Source organism: Monomorium pharaonis, chromosome 6 (assembly GCF_013373865.1).
Source record: "Monomorium pharaonis isolate MP-MQ-018 chromosome 6, ASM1337386v2, whole genome shotgun sequence".
NCBI classification, from domain to species: Eukaryota; Metazoa; Arthropoda; class Insecta; order Hymenoptera; family Formicidae; genus Monomorium; species Monomorium pharaonis.
Window position 1 is genome coordinate 16187398 of NC_050472.1, and position 22995 is coordinate 16210392.

General features: G+C 35.7%; 1 protein-coding gene across 8 annotated transcripts in view; it reads left to right on the forward strand.

The window, feature by feature from the left end:
- The window catches only part of LOC105839645 (WD repeat-containing protein 81), a 256150-nt gene that overhangs the window by 53671 nt on the left and 179484 nt on the right, over positions 1-22995 (forward strand). For 7 of the 8 annotated variants that reach the window (XM_036289006.1, XM_036289007.1, XM_036289012.1 and 4 more), the window contains 2 exons: positions 745-945; positions 14222-14367. In XM_036289006.1, coding sequence (XP_036144899.1) covers positions 745-945; positions 14222-14367 — 347 coding nt within the window. The remainder of the gene's footprint in view (positions 1-744; positions 946-14221; positions 14368-22995) is intronic. The other variant, XM_036289009.1, reaches the window with a different exon arrangement.

A 22995-nucleotide genomic window follows, 5' to 3' on the forward strand; every position in this document is an offset into this window, starting at 1 on the left:
CGGGGTTCCGCCGCTCAGCCGCTCCTGTAACTCTTCTCTTAGTCCCTCGACGGCTGCTCCTCCATCACATGAGGTCTTTTTGGTGTACCACTTCTCCCGCGAATCGCGACTCTCGCTCGTCGGATTCCTAAATACTTTATAACGCTATTTAACACAAAAAGGAGAGACCGTCCTCCCCCTCAGGGTAGGGAGCGGCCCCAAATTCCCGATCGTGCCATTCTGGCTCTTGTGACGGACGAAAATTGTCACGTCACAGCAAAAACTATATTTTAAACATAAAGATAGAGTCAAAATCGCCTATTTCAATTTACAGTAGATCTTGATACTGAATATAACTTTTTTATTAATATTTAATATTTTTAGCTCATATAAATTAATACAGTTACTAGATATCAATGTTCAGAAGCATCTTTAAAATCCCTTGTTGCTCGAAAAAACTAAATAATTGATGAACTAATTAAATATTATTTTAAATTAATTATATTAAATAATTATATTAATTAGAAAATTTGTAACATTTTTTAAATAATTTTTTGCGCAGATAAAATTTTTAATTTAAGAAAAAAGTTAACAAGTAAAGTTTATATGTTTCAAAAATAAATAGTTAAAATTACAAATTAAATTAAAATTTTTAATTGTAATTAAATTAAGTTAAATGTTTTAACTTTTTAGCTTTAATATTAACTTTTAACTTTTTAAATAGTTACTACCTAATCCTGTTAAATAGTCAATGTTAATTTACAGGTTGGACATCATGTATCCGATGTTTTGTCGGAGATTACATATTATGTGTATCTTTCACGTCGATATAATAAATCTGTGCTTTGCAAACATGTACGACCGTTGTGGGTACCTGGAGAGTATCCAAGCTCAATTCAGAGACTACATGATTGGAGTCCCGATGAGTGCATACCGCAATTTTTTACAGATGCTAGTGTTTTTAAGGTAACGTGATATAAATTATTACGATTGAAATACGGATAAAGTAAGCCATTTATTTTAAATATAGAGCTTTATATATTCTATAAGACTAACGATAAAAATCATTAACTAATAGAAAAACAGGCAAATGATCCAATACTGGATGTTGTATTAAATGTATTATATCGACAACTCAAACAAATAAATGTTTTGATCTGTAATCAGATCATTATCAATACCAAAATACAAAAATAAAGCGCAGATTAATAATACATAGTTGGGGTCGAACCAGATTAGATGTGTAACATTATTTTTTTAGTAATAATTTAAACTGTGTAAAATAAACTGTGTAATTAGCGTAGCATAGATAAGAGTATAGATAAGAGAGGCCATAACGGATGTCACAGTTTAAAAATGAGGAGTGTCGAGGACGGTAAAATTAGTTAGATACGTCCTAGGTAGCAAGCCCACGTCATTTTGACGTCCCAAAATGGTCATATCTGGTCATATGTCGTCAAAATGACCATTTTTTTACATGACCTAAAATTGACGTCATGATGACGTCATTTCGAAGTCATATTTTAGTCATGATCTGACGATTATTTTCCCAGACAGCACACATCCAAAATCGGGACATAAAGACGTCATTAAAACGTATTTTAGACACGCTCTAAAGCGGTATCTATACAATGAGATTTAAGGCGTAAGGCATAAGCATATTATATTCAACTTTAAGAGAACTTTTTTAAGAAAACATTTAGATATCTTGGAAATAATTTCAAAATGGTCAAATTAACCATTTGAACGCTTCAAAGTCTTAGTGCTAAATAGATCGCAATTTTCATCAAATTATAAAGGTTATGGAAAAAGTTAAATTTAACAATGAAATTAATAAGTAAATAAGTTAATGCTATTTATTTTTAATATGTTTTGCAAAATTTAATTGTTTTTATAAAAAATATAATTGCGACAGTTTATAACATATAGGTATATGTAGACAATAACAAGTACCCATATCGATGATTCAAACTGGCGTAGCAGATAGAGTACAAGGTTTATAATCCTAAGGTCCCGGGTTCAAAACCTACCAACGGCAAGTAAGAATAAAATAAAATAATATAATTTAAATTTAATTTATTAATAAAAATTTGTCCCAAATTTAGTACGTACTGTTGATAAGAATAATAAAAAAAATGAAATTTTTATTTTATTTTTTAATCTCTAGTTGCATTTTAAAGATATCCGATTTAAGAAATCTTTTAGATATTAGTTTCATAATATCTTTCTGTTCTCAAAAAACGACGCATTGGTTAACATTCTGACATTATATGTTATCTTTTAGAAGTCTCTTTATGTTATCATTTTCAGAAACAGGATATCTTTTAGAGATTTTTTTGACAACATATTGTTCACGTCATTCTATGACGTCAAAATACGGTACATTTCATGACGTCAGGAATTTGTGACATTTGACCGTTATTTTAACGTCATAAGGGCGTCATTTTGTGACGTCAAGGAGAGTCAGTAAATGACCATTTTGGGACGTCAAAATGACGTGAGCTTGCTACTTGGGGTATTCCATTCTTTGCGATGTGAACATGGACTGTAAACATAACCGATTTCTATTAGTATTATGACCGATTAGTATTATGAGTTTGAAATTATACATTGTAGAACAAGATATAGAAAAGCAAGAAATAAAATTAATGCTTGCTAATGCTGTAGTTAAAACATACACTCACAAGGGAACTGACGAAAGTGTCCCTCACCGATTTTAATGCGCTTTGGATATGTTGTAGAACATAAAAAAATATTACCCATATTTTTTTTAGCGGCGTATCTCAACGTTTAGGGGTTGAAACCACCCCTGGAAAATAATGCATTTTTTTGTTTCTGGCAAATATCTTTGAAAATATAAGGTTTATGAAAAAATGTTCTATACAAAGTTTTATGGAGTTTTATATTCTTTACAATGGTATATTCATATTTTTCAAAAATTTCTCATTTACCCTCACTCCCACTCCCTTTTTGGCAACATTTTGAAAATTTTGTAAGAACAAAAATTAAAGACCATTAAAAGCCAAATCCATTCATATATAATAACATATGGGTTTTACTATTCCTCAATTATTGGCAAAACGAGATGATAATCTCGTGCTATAGGCGGCGCGCTAGAAATAGTGTGGCGTTATTTCTTTAGTCCCGTCACACTCAATAATTGTCTCTTTTACGTATATTTTTATATTAGAACATAAAAACAGATTAATCTTAATTACATAATACCCAACGTATTACACGATATAAAGCATAAATGCATATATAATAAAAGTAGCATATATACGTACGTACATTTTTATTATTACAAATGCAAAATAGATTAATATAAAGCAAAATATTTTTAATATTGAAAAATACAAATATAATATAACAAAATATATCAAGAGAAAAGTATAAAATATAAACTGCAATAACTGTTTGCATAATTATATTATTTACACTATATGCACATAGCACACTTGGATAATAAAAATAGTATAATATAATATAATTTAATAAATTGGAAATATTAATTAAAAAATATTATTAAGTAAAAATAAAAGAGAGAGTAAAGGAAAAAGGAAAAGAGATTGGAATAATTGTTACAAACATAATTTTATACAAATAAAAATTTTTACCAGGCAGAAGTAAAAAAATATCAATATTTGTTGTATGGGTAAGGAAAAGTGCTGAAATCTATTAATAATCCAGAAACACATCTTTTTTAAAGAAATCAATACAGAATTTGTCTATAAATGTCTTCCATTTATGGCACATATTTATTACAAAGATAATATTTATAAAAGAATATGTTATGCAAAGCAATTTTCTACACCAAGAACAAGTTATTATGGCTATTTCATCACAAAGATTGCATTTTACTTTAGAAATCTTTTTAAAACAAAAGTCTACTGATGTTTCAAATTCTATCCGTGCATCTATAGCCTGCAGGTATTCATCATATACATTCTGTACGTATCCACTTTTAGTCCACGCATATTTAAATACATTTTGAAATCTGGGCGACGAGAATTGATGGTATGTTAATGACTATAATTTCAAAATATTATTTCTATTATGAAGATCTAAAGCTAAATCCAACAACATAATAGTATCAGAAAAGTATTTAATAAAATTTTTCTACAACCGAAATCCGTATACGTCTAATAGCTGTATTTTTCCTGTTGTACCGGCCGGAATAATTAGGAAAACAATATCTGTTGCAGAATCTAGTTTAGTTTCTGAAATTATGTTAGGACAATGTCTACTCCACGAATCTAACAATAATACTGATTGTGGCCCAACATTCGGAAAAAATACCTTCTCTAGCCAAGTTTTTAACATGATTTGATGTTAATTTGCCTGATTTTGAAACTGTAACATAGATATTAGGCGCGTTGAATAATGTTTTTTGTACTTTTTGACCAAATGTTCCTGTAATTTTAATACTATAAAAAAAGGTGATAATAATCTGCCATCAACCGAAATAGTCGATTGAATTGTATAGCTATGCGGAGTTGGTGAAATAGATTGTACTACAGATTCTACGTTTTTAATATCTTTTTGAGCTAAAGTACGGCTAGAATGATATTTTAACTGAAATCCACTCTGATCCGAATTATAACTATTTTCCACACCATATCGATTAAAAATTATAGTAATTTTTAGAGCCCTTATTTTTTTTTTAAGTTAAGTAACACACACACACACACACACAGTGTCACGAACATTTATACATGCAGATATATGTGTATATGTACATATGCGAGCAAGTTGACAAGTGCAACGCACACAGCAAACCTTAAAATAGTAATTTTCAAAAATTTTTATTTTTGAAACTAGATATAGAAAAGTCGCACAAATTGTAATTTTTTATTAGGGCTATAAGTACTACAATATATAAAAAATTCAAGGAAATTGACCGAGCTTTTTTTTCATATAAATTGTGCGGGGTCTTTTGTTACAAAAAGGTCTCTATTATCAAAACTTGATTTAAAAAATAAATGCGATACGTTTATTACAAATATAAAATTAATATTTGTGTGCGTGTGTGTGTGTATGTGTGTGTACTTAACTTAAAAAAAAAGTAAGAGCTCTAAAAAAAAACCGCTACGATAAAGACTGCCTTTCTTTGTGTAGATTAAGCCCTCCAAATTTCAAATAAATTGGTCTAGCCGTTTCCGAGATATTTTTGGTACGCATTTTGAAAACATGGTTTCGAGAAAAACGCGTTTAAAGTTTGACATTCGGTTAAAATGTAGATAACTTTTTTTCAAACTTACAGTTATTCACTTCAGGGCTATACAGTGAACTCTCCCCAGATGTAGCAGCATCAAACCCTTCGATTTTAGCCTGCAGGCGTAATGTTCTTGCGTAAGCTACCTGCTGCGAAGGATTAGAAGGCGCCAATCCCGCCTCAGCGTCGTCGAACGCGCTTGAACTTTTCTCGTTATATCTCCGACAATTTTCAAGGAATCACTTTGAAACTTACAGGGGATATTCTCAAGACCTTATACTTTATGAATATGCAAAAAACGAAAAATGCATTTTTTCAAAATTTCTAGGTGTATGTAACTCCTTAAGAAAAAATTATAGCGTTAAGTGGCGGTTTAGGTTAGTATTACACGAGTCCAAATAGCTTGTTGAATTAGTTTTCGATAAGCAGGATAAAGAATTTTAGAATTTCTGGAAGAAATTGAGGAACTTTAAAGAAGTTTTGTCTCAGCCAATCAAAATGTCCAACAAAGGCTGCATTTCGAAATTCACTACTGGTATTTAGAATCTATAGTATACGTAACTATATATTTCTAATACTAACAATGGATTTTAGAACGTAACCGAACTCAATACATAAAATGGATAAAATTTTTTTGTCGTATTGTGTCTTTAATGATGTGTGATTAAAGGTTTTTTATCCACACAGGGGACAAAATGCAAAAAAAAAAAACGGAACTAATCGCAAATTTATCGCGAAATTGGGGTGAACTTCTATATAGGTCGGACCCCCGATTTTTTGAAACTACGTATTTTTTTGTATTTTGGCGCGTTGATTACGAACATGGTAGTGAAAATTAACGCAAATTTTATTTTTATGATGGAAACTATGAAAAATCCATAAAAGTCATAGTTTTTCCGCTTATTTTTGTAAATAATGGGATTTTTGAAAAATATTTTAGATGAAAGTTGTAGATCTTATCGAAATACGGGACTATCCCGATTCGCACACAAGCGATTGGACACAGTAGTATTGCCCAATCGGACACAGTCCCGATTGGACACAGCCCCGATCGGACACAGTCCTAATCGGACACAATTCTTATTGAACACAACAGCGATCAGACACATAGCGTTTGAATCAGACATAGAATTAATTGCACACGGATCCGATTGCGCACCGATCCGTTTGCACACGGACCCGATTGCGCACTGACCTGTTTGCACACGGACCCGATTGCCCACGATACGATTCCGCATTGCAGATAGTACATGGCAGCGTTGGTGACGGCGCGCGTATTGGCTGGCCGATCAGCTGTTAGGTTTGGCGGGATGTCTGCAGAGCGCGCGGTGAGACGGGCGGTACGCACCTCGAGCTTGATGCTCGAAGTTCGGTGGTCAGCGGGCGCGCGGTGCGTGAGCGGATGTCTCGCGGTTCCGTGTTTTCACCGAATCAACTCGGTAATTCCGCGTTGGTGAATTTCGGGGAACGGCGTCGGCCCCGAGAACACTCGGAGGAAGACGGAGAATACTTCGTGCCGGTTACCGGGCCGTTAGGATGGTAAAGCGAGGATGCTGGCTAGCAGCCGAGAGCTTTTGGCGGAGACAGAGCACACTTTATCCCGCGGTTTGCTAGCTACAAGGAGGAAAGGAGTTGAGCTGGGCCGAGAACTCTCGGCGATGACTGAGAACACTTCGCCGTGGTTCGCACCTTTAGGTTTGGCTTTTTCTTGGAACGGGTCGGACGGGATGCGAGAAGTGAAGTCTGTGGCTGCCGGGCGGCCTTATATATGGTCCCCGGCTGCTCGGGGATCTTCGGCGGTCCTCGGTCTCCTCTCGATGACACACACCTCGGATCGGGATGCTGGGAGGGCTCGAGAGGAGGGAGGAGGTATGCCTTCGAGATGTGCGTCATCTCGGTGATGTGAGGCTCTTATGGCGGGCACGCTTGCCCGGTCCCACATAGAAATCCAGTGGATGTCCAATGGACGTCCATTAAACCTCCATAGATCCATGGGACGTCTATGTCCATGGTGGAAGTCAGATGGACGTTTATTAGAGGTCTAGTAAACTTCCTTAGCTCCATTGGAGGTTTACCTCCATGGCGGAAGTTAGCTAGACGTCCATTAGGGATCCAGTAAACTTTCATGGCTCCATTGAAGGTTTACTTCCATGGCGGAAGTTAGACAGACGTCCATTAAAGATCCAGTAAACGTCCATGGCTCCATTGGAGGTTTACCTCCATGATGGAAGTTAGATAGACATCCATTAGGGATCCATTAAACATCCATAGCTCCATTGGATGTTTTCTTCCATAGTGGAAGTTAGATGGACGTCTATTAGGGATCCACTAAACTTCCATAGCTCTATGGAACATTATTTCCATGATGGAAGTTAGACAGACGTCCATTAAGGATCTATTAAACTTCCATAGCTGTATGGAACATTTATTTTTATGGTAGAAGTTATCCAGACAACACGCTTGTCAGAATGAAAACTTTAAGAGAACTTTTTTAAGAAAACATTTAGATATCTTGGAAATGATGTCCAAATGGTAACATTTATCAGAGACGTCTACTAAGAGAGGTCTTTGAGATATCTCATGGAAGAATTTCATTTAAGTTTCTTGAAAATGTTATCCTTATGATATCACAGCTAAATGATATCAGCTTAATGTCTCATAAAAGATATCACAATGCTGTCCGATTTTTGAGCCGTCCATGCGCGTCGTAGCTGACTCAGAAATCAGACAACACTATAACATCCTGAATGAGAGATCCATTTGATATTAAAAAAAATTATCATAAAGATAATGTTTTCAAAAATAACAGTTTGTCTACAATTACTGCGCACAAAAAAATGCACAAAATCTAAATTTATCATGTACTGAATACAAAAACAGAATAATAAATGTACTATTCAATTTTTCTTAGAATATATGTGATCTATATAGTTAAAATTATCTATTTAACCATTTGAACGTTTCAAAGTATTAATGCTAAATAGATCGCAATTTTCATCAAATTATTAAGGTTATGGAAAAAGATAAATTTAACAATGAAATTAATAAGTAAATAAATTAATGCTATTTATTTTTAATATGTTTTGCAAAATTTAATTGCTTTTATAAAAAATAATATAATTGCGTCAGTTTATAACATATATGTATATGTAGACAATAACAAGTACCCATATCGATGAGTCAAATTGGCATAGCAGATAGAGTACAAGGTTCGTAATCCTAAGGTCCCGGGTTCAAAACCAGAGGCAAGTAAGAATAAAATAAAATAATATAATTTAAATTTAATTAATTAATAAAAATTTGTCCTAAATTTAGTATGTACTCCCACACAACACGCAGACATAATTAGGATGTAATTTGGATGTCCGATACAAATCCTGAAAACATCCGACGGATGTCCTATTTACATCCGATGGACGTATTTAGGATGTTCTATATTCGTCCCAAGAACATACCAAGTACATCCTTAGAATGTCCGAACCGGACGTAAAACGGACATTATTTAGACACCTAATAGCCTCATATATGTAATACTTCTATATTGCTAACGGTCCCGACATCGGCGAGAACATCACGTTACAGGCAATATGTCTTTTTCCCCACGAATAATATTCGCTTTCTCTCTCTCTCTCTCTCTCTCTTTCTCTCTCTCTCTCTCTCTCTCTCTCTCTTTTTCTCTCTCTCTTTTAGAACGTCTCTCAGACGTTGGCTTATTATGCTTGCGCACAACGCTGCAGAACGTTATCCGCGGAAGAAAGACAATAGTATATATATCTGCACCGTAATGTTTTTGCCGTGACTGCAACATTCGAACTAATGTTTCAGAGGAAAGGCTAGTAATATATAAGTGTTACATATACGAACCTCACATAAAAAATAATATTCAAAAAAATTTGCATAATACTCATTAAACTATTGAAATTATTTATCATTACAAGTTTTCAATGAGCGTTATAAAATATATTATCATTTTGAATAGCATAGCTTAAACAGAGACCAATGAGTGCATTTTTATTGTAAGTGGTGTTGCAAAAAAGAGATCAAGTATTAATTTTTAACCACTGCTGTATATGTATTGCAATTATCAATAATTATTCTATTTATTATTTAGTTAATTTATATATATTATAAAATATATGACTTTATAAACTATATATTTTAATCGCAATATATTTCAATATATGTTATCGATGTGCTATTTTCCACGTTTACAGTATAAACGCAGTCTTTTTCATAATATTAAAACTAACTGATAATGTTACTAATATTGCAAATTTGTGCATTTTTAAAAGAAAAACAGTCGAGTTAAATATTGAAGAAAAACATTAATAATTTTACAATATTTCAGTATTATTTGTTTAGACATCACAGTTTATAGACGTAGTCTTTCTACAACACTAATACTAACTAATAATGCAACCAATATTGCAAATTTTTGTATTTTTTAAAAGAAAAACAGCCATGTTAAATATTGAGAAAAAACACTAATGATTTTGCACTATTTCAATATTATCTGCTTTTTTTGGAATAATTTCGGAGGCATGGCGGAACCAATTAATTATGTCTAATTCTATCTTTTATATTTATTATTTCAAAATAAAAAAAGAATAACTTTATAATTTTTAATTGATTGTTTAAATAATTTCAATGAGTAATTTTTAGTTAATATAAAAAACTGAACATTTTAGTTAATTTATATAGACGTAAAAATTATTAAGACCGAGAAAATTATTCAAAATAAATATTAACATTGTGTTAAATAAAAGTTGGTCATAGTCCATTACAAATAACGTTCAACAATTTAATTTTCTTACAATAATTTGTATATTGTTTAAAACGTTATTTGTAATGGGCTATACCCAAATTTTACTTAATATTATAATATATTTTAAATTATTTTCTCGTTTCAAACAATTTTATATAACTATAATTAACAAAAATGTTTAGTTTTTTATGTTTAACTCGTAACATTATTAGTTGAAAATATTTGAACAATCAATAAAAAATGTATGAACAATATTTTTGGGTGACCTTCTTTTGGACACGTAACGATTGGACACCGCTCGATTGGACACGCACAATTGGACACGCACGATTGGACACGGCTTGATTGGACACCGCACGATTGGACACCACACGATTGGACACCGCACGATTGGACACCGCACGATTGGACACCGCATTATTGGACACCGCACGATTGGACACCGCATTATTGGACACCGCGGTCTTCTAGTGAATAACATTTATATATCATATGGCAGATTATCTAACCTTAGAAATATCTGGCAGAAAAAAATTTTGATTTGCCAGAAAAAAAATTGAATTTTAAATATCTATATACGTATTTTTAGGAGCATCTCGTTTTGCGTGGAAAGTTTCAAACCTATGTGGTGCAGAAAATGCTCGCACGCACACACACACACGCACACACACGGGGGGGGTGCAAGGGGGGCCTTCGGCCCCCCCTCCCGCACCCACTCCGTCCAAGTCGCTAACCCATGCAAACTGTATTAGAAATCTGCATACACACACGTAAATGTGTGTGTGTGTCCAATTGTACGGTGTTCAATAATGCGGTGTCCAATAATGCGGTGTCCAATAATGCGGTATCCAATAATGCGGTGTCCAATCGTGCGGTGTCCAATCGTGCGGTGTCCAATAATGCGGTGTCCAATCGTGCGGTGTCCAATAATGCGGTGTCCAATAATGCGGTGTCCAATCGTGTGTGTCCAATCAAGCGGTGTCCAATCGTTACGTGTCCAAACGGGATACTCCCATATTTTTTCTTATTTTGAAATAATTAAAAATAAACTTTGTATAAATTTTATTGATTATTACGATATACAATACAAATTATATTAGCATTGTTATCTTTACGATAATATATATCCGATATTTCAGGACATCCGGAATATGTCTTTCGGACGTCCTATTGTTGTTGTGATTTAACGGGACGTCCGGATAACATACTTCGGACATCCCGCGGACATCCAAAATACGAGGACATAAACAGGACTTTTCAGGACACATACAAGACATCCGAAGGACGTCCGTGTGTTGTGTGGGTTTGCAATTCTGACCTTGGATTCGGATTCAGCAGGTCAAAATACATAAGGATTGATTAGTCTAGTCCACCGGACCAATATTAAAAAAAAAATTTTTTTGAGATTAGAAAATGCGAGCTAACTTTGCAATTCTGATCTTAGATTTGGATTCAGCGGATCGAAATACATAAGGATTGATTAGTCTAGTCCGCCGGACCAACCACTTTTTTTTGTGTGCCTGTGTTATTAAAAGCAAGTATGTCAGTGATTCGAGGACCTTGCCAGCGTGACCTTCCTTTCGCGAGTTCCCATTCCTAAGGCAAGAACGAACCCGATCAAATTGCATCACAAGGTAGAAGAATATTTTAATGTCTGAGTTTGCCAGATATAAAAAAATTATGATAAATATTTATGAAAATATTTAAAATAAATATTTATGCTATTATTATTAAAAAATATAAAAAATATTTCGAGTTTATATAGCGTAAATATTTTTCAGTACATTTAAAAAATACATTTTATATATTGTTAATAATAATTTTTGTATCATTTCTAAATGGTTTATGAAAAATAATTATATAATCTTTAAAAAATATTTTTTTTAAATAAATTTGTAAAATATTTATTAATATTTATGATAAATTTTCTGTACTATCTAGGTTGTTTTTGCATTATTCTGCGATGCGGAATCGTATCGTGTGCAAACGGGTCCGTGTGCAAATGGGTCGGTGCACAATTGGGTCCGTGTACTATTGAGTCCGTGTGCAAACGGGTCATGTGCATTTGGGTCGGTGCCCAATCGGGTGCGCAATTGATTCAGTGTCCAATTCAAACGTTATGTGTCCGATCGCTGTCGTGTCCAGTAGGGTCTGTGTCCGATCGTTTATGTGCGCATTCGGGCCTCATTCTTGGAATACACATTTTATATTCTACTGTATTTTGCCATAAAGATAATAGTTTTTGAGAAAAACGACGTTAAATTTTTATAACTTCGTATAACTTATTTAACACAATTCGAGTTTTACTAGTTAATTTTATTAGGTAATATCGAAAGGGGGTTCTGGAAAGGAGCGAAGCCCCTCCTTCGCCCACGTGTTTCCTGTACCACTGGGCTTGCGACTTTTTATGCGTAGCGAGGTTTACTCACACCCCCTTCCCTGTTTACAGAGCAAATCGACAGCCATGCGTTTTCTGTTTAACATTGTTTGCGTCTTTTCACGCGAAGCGAGGTTCACTCACATTTCCTCCTTGCTTACACAACGAAACGACGTCCACGCTTGTACTATACCATATGGGTTTGCGACCTTCCACATGTAGCGGGGCCCATTTCGAGCGAAACGTCCACGCTTGTATTGTACCACATCAGTGTGCAGTTTTTCATGCGTAGCGAGGTTTATCCACATCCCGCCCCCCTGCTTACAAAGCGAAACGACATCCACGTTGTACTGTTCCACATGGGTTTGCAACTTTGCTCGCGTAGCGACAAAGCTTTAATGAGTTTGACAGTTACTGCCGTTCAGTAAAGACATACAATGTTTTTTTGCATTATGTGCTGTGTTATTTTCAATTAAAAAATTGTACTTTACTCAAAGCATTATTAATTTGTTCTTTGTTCTCCTGTGACAACACTTTAAATCATGATCCCAATCACAAATTTATAGTGGTTTGATTATTACTTGAGAAGGGCCCAAAGCGAGGGCTGAAACGTTGTAACGACTTGGAGTTTTTAATAAATTTTTGCCAGTTGCGTTGTTGTTAATTTCGCCCAATTATTAAAAATTAGTTGAGTATATAGGCTTAAGTTTTAAGAATTATTGAACTTTGATGTTTAATGACGCACTGTGGTGATGTTTTAGACCTCCAGAATTGACTCATTGGTTTAGTTTACACCGAATAGTCAATACGCGTGTCATATATATTTGTACCAAATTAGTTCAATGTTGTAAACAACAGCGTACTAATATTTGATATGATACATATTATGAAAAGGTATCATACCAAAATTGTATGCGTATTAAGTATATTTATGGCGCTGCAAATGCTAGCATCTTAAAACTATGTATTTGCTGCCAATAAATAATTGATAAAAGTGTCATGCGAAAAATGATTAAATTGTGTAGAAAAAACATACAAAATAAATTTTGGATATACGAAAACTTTAATTATTTTTTGGAGCACAATAAATATTTACAATTTTTTTTCAAAAATTGGAACTTTTTTTGGTTCTAAATTCTTTAAAATTTTATTTCTACCATAGTCAATGGTAGTGGTTAAATAATTGATTTGTAAATATTTCATTAATAATTCAGTTTTTTGTTTTAACTATAATCTTTGTAATGTTATTTTTAATATATATTATTTACGAATAAATAATTGTTATGCATCCTTATTCGTAAATCACGTTTGTCCGTCTACTCCTTGGAATCCTTGGAAACAGTCGAATTTCCGTACTTATAACACAAATATCTATTTTTTTTAAAATATAATACTAGGCAGTATTAAATTGGCCAGTAATTAATACTTATTTTAAGTATTTAAAACACTGTTAATATTTTTAATACTCAAAATAAATAATAATTGTTTGCCAATTTAATATTGCCCAGTATTGTATTTTTATAAGGGTATTGTATTATGAAAAATGCAAACATTTATATTAATAAATTTTTAGATATTAATATTAATAAATTTTTATTTTATAAATCGCGATATTAATATCGATATGATATGGATATTAATATTTTAATAAAAAAGACTGTAATAAATTTCTAATTAAATGCTTATGCCATAGTCAACTCTTTATTAATAAACTATTCTGGTGCATTATTCACTTATTGAATTGATTAATTTTAGATATTTCTTTATATCTATTTTATAGCAAAAATTTAAATTTTTTATTGTTGAATAAATAACGATATATGTTGTATATGAAGCATTTAATTGAAAATGGGTTTAATATTTTTAAAATATTTCTTATTTACAGTCTATCCATGAGGATTTACCAGATTTAGAAATTCCAGCATGGGCAACTTCTCCGGAGGATTTTATTGAAAAACATAGAGAAGCATTGGAAAGCTTTTATGTTTCGGAAAGACTACATCACTGGATAGACTTAACCTTCGGCTACAAGTACGATCTACAAATAACTATTTTATTTAAACATGTGGATTATTCATACTTCTGTTTATTCTATTTGTAAATTTTTCTTAGAATTTTTTATATATTTTTCAGAATTTTTATATAAATTTTATAACTTTCTTAAGAAATTTAATAAGGTTTTGGTACTAACAAGAACAATTTTCAGACATACTAAGAAAATAATTTTTTTTTAATTTGAATGTTTTTCAGATTTTTTTAGATTATTTAATATACTTAAGGGGTAATATCACTTTATGAGCTTGAACTGAAGGGTAAATTTCTCGAATTTTTTTTTCAAAATGAATAAATATATTGAAATTCGGTTTTATATATATGACAGTGTATACATTTCTTAAAGTGTATAAAAATTTTTTTTATTAACATTTATGAAACAAAATAGCGGCACACTAGCACTTGCACGTAACTATAATTTTTTCGAGGTACTTCTGTGGCCGTACCTTTTTTTGCTTTAGATTTGCACATAAATTAAAAAAGAATATTAAAACACGTGATAATAGCTGGTGAATTACGTAGGTTTTTTTAAAAAAATTTGATTTTTAAAAATAGCAGTGAAATAAAGAAACAATTTTTTTTCGCAAAACGATTAAAAAACGTTCATAAAATTAATAAATTTTAATTTATCGAAAAAGTCCTACGTAGTTTACTAGATAATGTCGTTTTTAAGTTACAGTTAAAATTTTAAATGAATCTGGTAAAAATTGTGGGAAATAGTAGGACGGCCAACTCGAAAAATGTAGTTTTGAGAAAAACTCGTTTAAAGTTTTAAGTATTAAAATTTTGATGAAATTTTAGATTTTCCTTCAATCTGCAATGCCTGCTTCATACAATTGGTTTTCCAGATTGAGGTCCTATTGCTCTTTATTTTTTTTTGTCGATGTTGGGTCTTCAGCTTTCTCAGTCAAGGAGCGCTCCGATAGTTTGATGCGCGTGGCATTGGCTTCTAACCAGAAGTTGTAGCAATTTTGACCAATTGTAATATTCAACTGCTTTATAATTTGCATAATACCAATAAACCCATCGGTGAAAACTATAAATGCAAGATATACGGCAGTACCAACTACTACATATACTTTTTGGAGTAGTCCAGACAAGTAAAGCTTTCATTTGAATTTTATATGAATCCGCCCAAGCAACGTGTTAGCACTCATCACTGTTGGTCCAGGCAATTGGTAGTTTTATCTTGCAAAAGATCAAGGAAACTTTATACTTGGCATAGTTTTTAGGTTTAGCATACTAATTAATACTCTGAGTTTTTGACTTTGAAACGTTGCCGCTTGCGTCACCATATTGAAAAAATGGAACAAAAAACACTTTCACGAATATCTCGTCTCCGGTATGAGGTACGTGAAAAATAGTTATTATAAAAAATGTAAAGTATAAAATTCTCTCCATTTTAACTTCTAACATTTTTTTTCTTAGATCAATAGTTTCCGAGATACAATGCGATAAAGTGGAGTATTTTTTCCAATTTGTAGGAATATTTCACTTTTCTCTAAAAACTATCTCGGAAACTATTGATCTGAGAAAAAAAATGTTACAACATAAAATGTAAAGCATAAAATTCTCTACATTTTTATGTTTCTATTGCCGGGACTATGTTCAATTCTTCATAAATGACCTTTACAGCATTAAAAAGGACCCCGCACAATTTATATGAAAAAAAGTTCGGTCAATTTCCTTGAATTTTTTATGTATTGTGGTTCTTATTGTAGTACTTATAGCCCTAATAAAAAATTACAATTTGTGCGACCTTTTTATGTTTAGTTTCGGAGATAAACATTTTTGAAAATTGCTATTTTAAGGTTTACTGCGTGCGTTTGCACTTGTCAACTTACTCGCATATGCATATATACACACATATCTACATGTATAAATGTCGTAACACTACACTCACTCACCCCCCCCCCCCCCCCTCTCTCTCTCTCTCTCTCTCTCTCTCTCCTCTCTCACTTCATCTCTCTCTCCCCTCTGTCGACCTTCTCCCTCTCCCCCTCTCCCCTCTCTCGCTCCCGCCCGCCTCCCTTCTCCTTCGCCCTCTCGCCCTCTCTCCCTTCTCTCTCTCCCCTCTGCTCCCTCTCTCCATCTCTTCCTCTCTCCCACTCTCCCCTCTCTCCCTCTCTCTCTCTCCCTCTCTCCTCTCTCTCTCTCTCCTCTCTCCCTCTCTCTCTCCTCTCTCTCTCTCTCTCTCTCTCTCCTCGTCCCTCTCCTCTCTCTCTCTCTCTCTCTCTCTCTCTCTCTCTCTCTCTCTCTCTCTCTCTCTCTCTCTCTCTCTCTCTCTCTCTGTCTGTCGTCTCTCTCTCTCTGTCTCTCTGTCTGTCTCTCTGTCTGTCGTCTCTCTCTCTCTCTGTCTGTCTGTCTGTCTGTCGTCTCTCTCTCTCTCTGTCTGTCTGTCTGTCTCTCTGTCTGTCTCTCTGTCTGTCGTCTCTCTCTCTCTGTCTGTCTGTCTGTCTCTCTGTCTGTCTCTCTCTCTGTCTGTCTGTCTGTTGTGTGTGTGTGTGTGTGTGTGTGTGTGTGTGTGTGTGTGCGCGCGCGCGCGCGTGCGTGCGCGTGTGCGTGTGTGTGTTAAGGGAGTGTTGTATCCCTGGTCTCGGGATACAGTGCGGGACCGCTGCCGATGACTCCTCGGGATCAGGTTTCCAAAAGATAAGGCCGAGAGTTGATAACAAGACATATATATTTGTTCTTTTTTTACAATTTCTTTAGCGAACCCGAAAGATGTATAACTAAGTGTAGTTTGTAGATTTGTAGATTCGACGAGCGAAGAATTTGGCGTTTTGAGCCGCGCTTGAAAAGTTTAGGCTACAGAAAGATCAAAAGAATGGACATAGATGTATATCACGTCTTAAGTTGCGTATTTAATGTATGTATGTAATGACGAGATTTCTGATGGCGCTGAGAGACCGCCAAATATAGTACCAGCAGAGCCGAGAGCGGCCACGACAAGTATATGTACAGCGACTGGCAATGAATGTCTGTTTGCGAGAGGGAAAACGTTGTTTACCCACTCTGGAGTGTTATTTTGTGCTAGCTGTTGGTGGCTAGTTCTGGTGTGTTGCTAGCCTAGCGGCGTGAGTCACGTGACATGCCGTCTATCTCAAGGTGGTGGGAATGTTGCTGTGGTAGGGATGATTGTAATCGAATCAAAGTTGGCAACTTTGCCGTCAGTCACCACAGCTAGTCAAAACACATAACACGCGCGCGCGCACGCACGCACACGACGCACACGACACACACACACACACACACACACACACACACACACACACACACACACACACACACACACACACACACACACACACACACACACACACACACACACACAGTGTCACGAACATTTATACCTGCAGATATATGTGTATATATACATACGCGAGCAAGTTGACAAGTGCAAACGTACACAGTAAACCTTAAAATAGCAATTTTTTTACATTTTTATCTCTAAAACTAAATATAAAAAGGACGCACAAATTATAATTTTTCATTGGGGCATAAGTACTATAATATATAACAAATTCAAGGAAATTGACCGAGCTTTTTTTTCATATAAATTGTGCGGGTTCCTTTCGGCACTCGCTTGGCGTTAAAGGCGGCGTTTTTATTAGAAAGCAGGGATATTTGCGTTTTTATATTCACTCCCTGACTCCTGGTTTTCACTATCGGCGACGTAGATTATAATATACTACTAAAAAAAAATAGGGAACACTTTGTATACCGAAAATTTAGGCTATTTTCAAACTGCTGAAAATCAGCGAAAAATCATTGTAGAAACAAAATTCAAAATGCGTTTTAAAGCTTGAAACTTTTTCTTTCAAATGTTTTTTGGCGATTTTAGTTATCTTTTTTTTACCAACGTGGCACAATGGTGAAGCTTGACTTGTTAAAATAAAAATTTTTTATGCAAATTTGCGGCGCTGCATCTCGCGTGAAAAACATCATAGAGAATTTTTGTTACTTGCATCTTAGAGCGGGATCTTTTTCCTTTATTTTGAGTGGTTGTTCATTGCTGTACGTTTTTTGTGACCGAGTTATTGAGATTTTAATAAAAAATGTTTATTTTGACTTTCATCGCTTGTTACTCGTGAACAGATTAACGTACAGCGCTCAGCAAAAAAGCGTTGAAAAACTGAAAGTTTTCACTTTTGAATGCTGTTATCAATTTTCTCACGGATTTATTTTTTTTAACAACAAATTGCGTTCAAAGATTACGTAAAAAGTATCATATTAAAGGTTTTCATTTACATCAAGGTATTGTTGTGAAGAAAGATCCAATCACATCGCTAAAGCAAAGTTTTATAGTACAATTACTCCCCAATAATAAATGCTAACGTTTATAGAATAAAACATTTTTATTCCACGTGTTTATTATTCTTGGAATTGCTGAAATTGCTGAAAGAAATCTTTGAACGCAATTTGTTGTTAGAAAAAATAAATCCGTAAAAAATTGATAACAACATTCAAAAGTGCAAACTTTCAGCTTTTCAACGCTTTTTTGCTGAGCGCTGTACGTTGATCTGTTCACGAGTAACAAGCGACGAAAGTCAAAATGACCATTTTTTATTAAAATCTCAATAACTCGGTCGAAAAAAATCGTACAGGAGTGACGAGTCAAGCTTCATTATTGTGCCACGTTGATGAAAAAAAGATGACTAAAATCGGCAAAAAGCGTTTGAAAGAAAAAGTTTCAAGCTTTAAAACGCTTTTTGGATTTTGTTTCTACAATGATTTTTCACTGAGTTCCAGCAGTATGAAAATAACCTAAATTTTCGGTATACAAAAAGTGTTCCCAATTTTTTTTTTGAATAGTGTATTTTTGCTATCGGTAGAAAGCCCGCGCTATTTATACAAGCTCGTTCGCTTTTTCGAGCCGGCGCCGCGTGGCATCAAAGTGCGAACCGAAGTTGTGAGCGTTATCGAGCATGAGCAGTTTGTGGCCTAAGTTTAGGAACGTCAGCGTATATCCTGTGGCCTTGTGCCGCGCAGTATTATATGCGAATTGTAAAGTGGAAATGCGATCCCGTAGGCGGCAAAGAGGGTTTCGATCTTTTCCGCTTGTGTCCCGTTATCGAATAGTATAATTTCCGGACATTTATGCCGCAATATAATAGTCTTAGAGATGTTTGCGGCAACGGTGGTGATTGTTGCGAGTCGAAGCGAGCGCATTTTGACTCACTTTGTGAACCGATCCTGCATGTTCAATAACCATACATGATCGCTCGATGACCGAGTGAGCGGCCCAACTAGATCGTGGGTGACCTGTTGCCAGGGGCAGTTAACGGCAGTGGAATGTAGCGGCCCGAGAGGTTTTGTTTGTGCTACTTTGTGGCTTAGACACATTGGCAATTTTGGACACACTTGGCGATTTCTCTCATCATTCTCGGCCAAAAATAGACCTGCGAGAAATAGTTTTTGTGATACCGAGGTGGCCGGCGTTGGCGTCGTTGATGTCGGCGGAGGATATTGGGACGGTCATTGGTGGGTACGCAGAATTTCCACTGGCTTTCTGCGGAACTCTTTTTAAAATCAAGGTCGTACAGGACGTGTCGATATAGCTTTTTGTGTCGAACGTCGTAATCAATGCTTGTGAGAGTTCTGTTGCACTGCTTGCAACATTCGGTGGTATCATGGCAATGGGGGGATGCGGTAACGGGAGGGTTCTGTTAGCACACTCATATTGGCCGATGTCTAGAGATTTCCTGCTACACTACTCATTAGAAGATTTTATAATTAATTAGTCAATTGGCATAGTGGGCTATCGGATCCCTTTCGCGATAACAGCGGTGTTAATTGGTTGTCGGGACATCGGCCACTTTGTTCAAAGTTTTTTTCCGATACTTATATCCGATACTAATATCGATATCAAATTGCTGTAATTCGAACGTTTATCTACTCAACCGGCCGGACGGCGCGATGATTAGTGAGCCAGCGTAGTAATTAGTGGTCGGTAACGACAGTAAACGGGTACCTTTCGAGATAATCTCACATCCTCCGGATACCCCAGACGACTGCGAGACACTTGAGCTTGGTAGCACTATAGTTTCGCTCGGCCGAGTTAAGGGTACGACTCATATAGGTGATCACGAGTTCTTCCGGAAAATGTTGGATAAGGACTGCGCCTAACCCCCTGCTGTTTGCGTCGGTTTGCAGGACAAAACGCCAAGAGAAGTCTGAACAAGAGAGGACGGGGGCGGTGGTCAAGGTATAGTTTGTAGTTTTTTGACGGCTGCCGATTCGTCCGGCCCCCAATGCTATTGGGTATGTTTTCATGTAAAGGCGGTTAGCGGAGCGACGATCATCATGAAATCCTGAATAAAACGGCGGTACCAGAACGCGATTCCTAGGAATTGTTGAATTTTCTTAACGGTGCGGGGAACTGGCCACTGGGTCATTACCTTGACCTTGTCAATGCGTATCTCTTTGCCGTCCACGTGGTTGAGATACTTTAGTCAATAGACGCAAACTTTACATTTTTCCGGGTTTAAGCACAATTTCGCGTCGCGCAGTCGTCGAAAAACTTTTCCTAAGGTTCGTATGTGATCGTCGAACGTTTTATTGATAATGATGATATCGTCCAGGTACGTGAGACTCTAATTTGGGCCTGAGGTGGGTGTTCAGAACGGGTAATGGCCGGCCGAGTCGCGTCCAGAGATCGACACCTATCAACACGGCGCTTTGTAAAGTCAGCAGAACGTATGCAAAAAACTCAGGTACGCATACGAATCGCGGACGTTCCGATCCGCGATTCGTATGCATACCTGAGTTTTTTGTGGCAGAGCCGTCTCTTGCCCGTCGGCCAGTTGAATGTATTTATCCTCCCAGGGGCTTTGAAATTCTATTTGGTGGTGTCTCCTTTTTATTTCTTCGGACAAGGGGGGTAATCACCGTGGACCCTGTGACCGAATTTGATATTAAATGTATAAAAATTTTGGAATCCTTAGAGATAACTTACGTTTTGCTAAGATAACGGTCGCCAGGTCGGTGCTTTACCCCGCCGTCAGGGTGTGGCCTCGGCTGGTATTTCTGCTCGGCCAGGATCAGGATTTCCTTAAAATTTCCGCGCGCCCTTCCGGTCTCGCTGCATAGGAATCTTGATATGCTTCAAATCTTTGGGGAAGATCCTCGGATATGCTTCTGACCAAGATGATGTAATGGACGCCGAAAATGGATTCGCCCGGGAGAGGATTTATATCGCAATTCAACTCAACACACGCAATGTTCACAATACTCAGCTTTTATTTAACACAATTACACGCACGCACTTTCGTTCATTCGGCTGGCGTTATAATTAACGTGTTGCGTTATCATTGAACTTGGACACGCCTCTCGCATAACGTGTTGTCGTCTCGCGATATTTTACGCGCTCGCGAATTATTATTACGCGAAAACAATTTGCAGGCGATAGTGTCGCGTACAAGTTAATTGTCGCGCCCGTTACTGCTGTACGCTATAATTAGGATCGTTGGGCGATCCCATTTGAGTCAAGGGAACGTTACACGCGCACGTTCCTATGGATGCTCGATGCAGACTTTTTTACTTGGTCTCCTTAAGCCGGTACCTTTCCATCCACACCCCATTCGACGCCCCCTGATTAGCGCCCTTGTTGTTATGCGATCGCGTTTTGTCAATCAGTGAGCCCCGAGTGGTTATCGCACTCGTACTTATGGCCTCTTGCTCGCACACCATAAGCCCGCATACGCACACCAGTAGTGTTAATGGCTCCATGGCATCGAGCGAATTAAGTTCATTCGATAGTGTAATCCAAGCCAGATTGTAATCTTTCATTTATTGAAATTAAAATAATAAACTTAAATGCATTTACAATACGGAATTACAATGAAAAAATTAATAATTATTTAATTTATTAAGTAATTTGCCAGATGGGTAATTCCTCGGTCAGGAGAGTCATCCGTCGGTGGTTTATCGGGCTGGGATTATCAAGTCGCTATTCTTACAAATATGAAATATAATATATAAAATACAAATATAATTTTGAAGTTATTATGCAAATATTCCCGGTTCCTCATTCATTGCGTCATATACTTCGCACGTGATTATTGCCGGGCATTTGCTCGTTTAATGTGAAAGTGATAATAAACGAAAATATGGTATTTATTTATTTAATATTAAAGTAATACGTTAGTGAGCACGGAGTTTCAATAGCTACACGCTCGCTTATCCGTCGCGTATATCGCCGCTCGTGATTCATTGTTTCTATTATGTCCTTGCGCGCCCTAACCTCCACCTGTCAATTTCTCGGCTCGGCCGACTCGGATTATATATGGGGCTATCCCCACTTCTCGGCATCCGGCTGGTCTCGGTGTCGGGTGTTTTCCCTCTTGATGACCGGCGTCCTCCGGCTACTACCTGTCGAGTATCTTTTTGCTTTTATCGTTTACATATCTCGGGAGAATAGTATCTTTATACATGTATTACATTTTAACAAAATATATTTATTATAAAGCATATTATTAATTGGTTATTCTTTATAAAATTTATAAACTACATAATTCTATTCTACGCAGTTAGCAAACAAACACACGTTTATTCACACGCTCACTCTTACGTACGGGCTCATCCCTCATATCGATTATCGGCCGT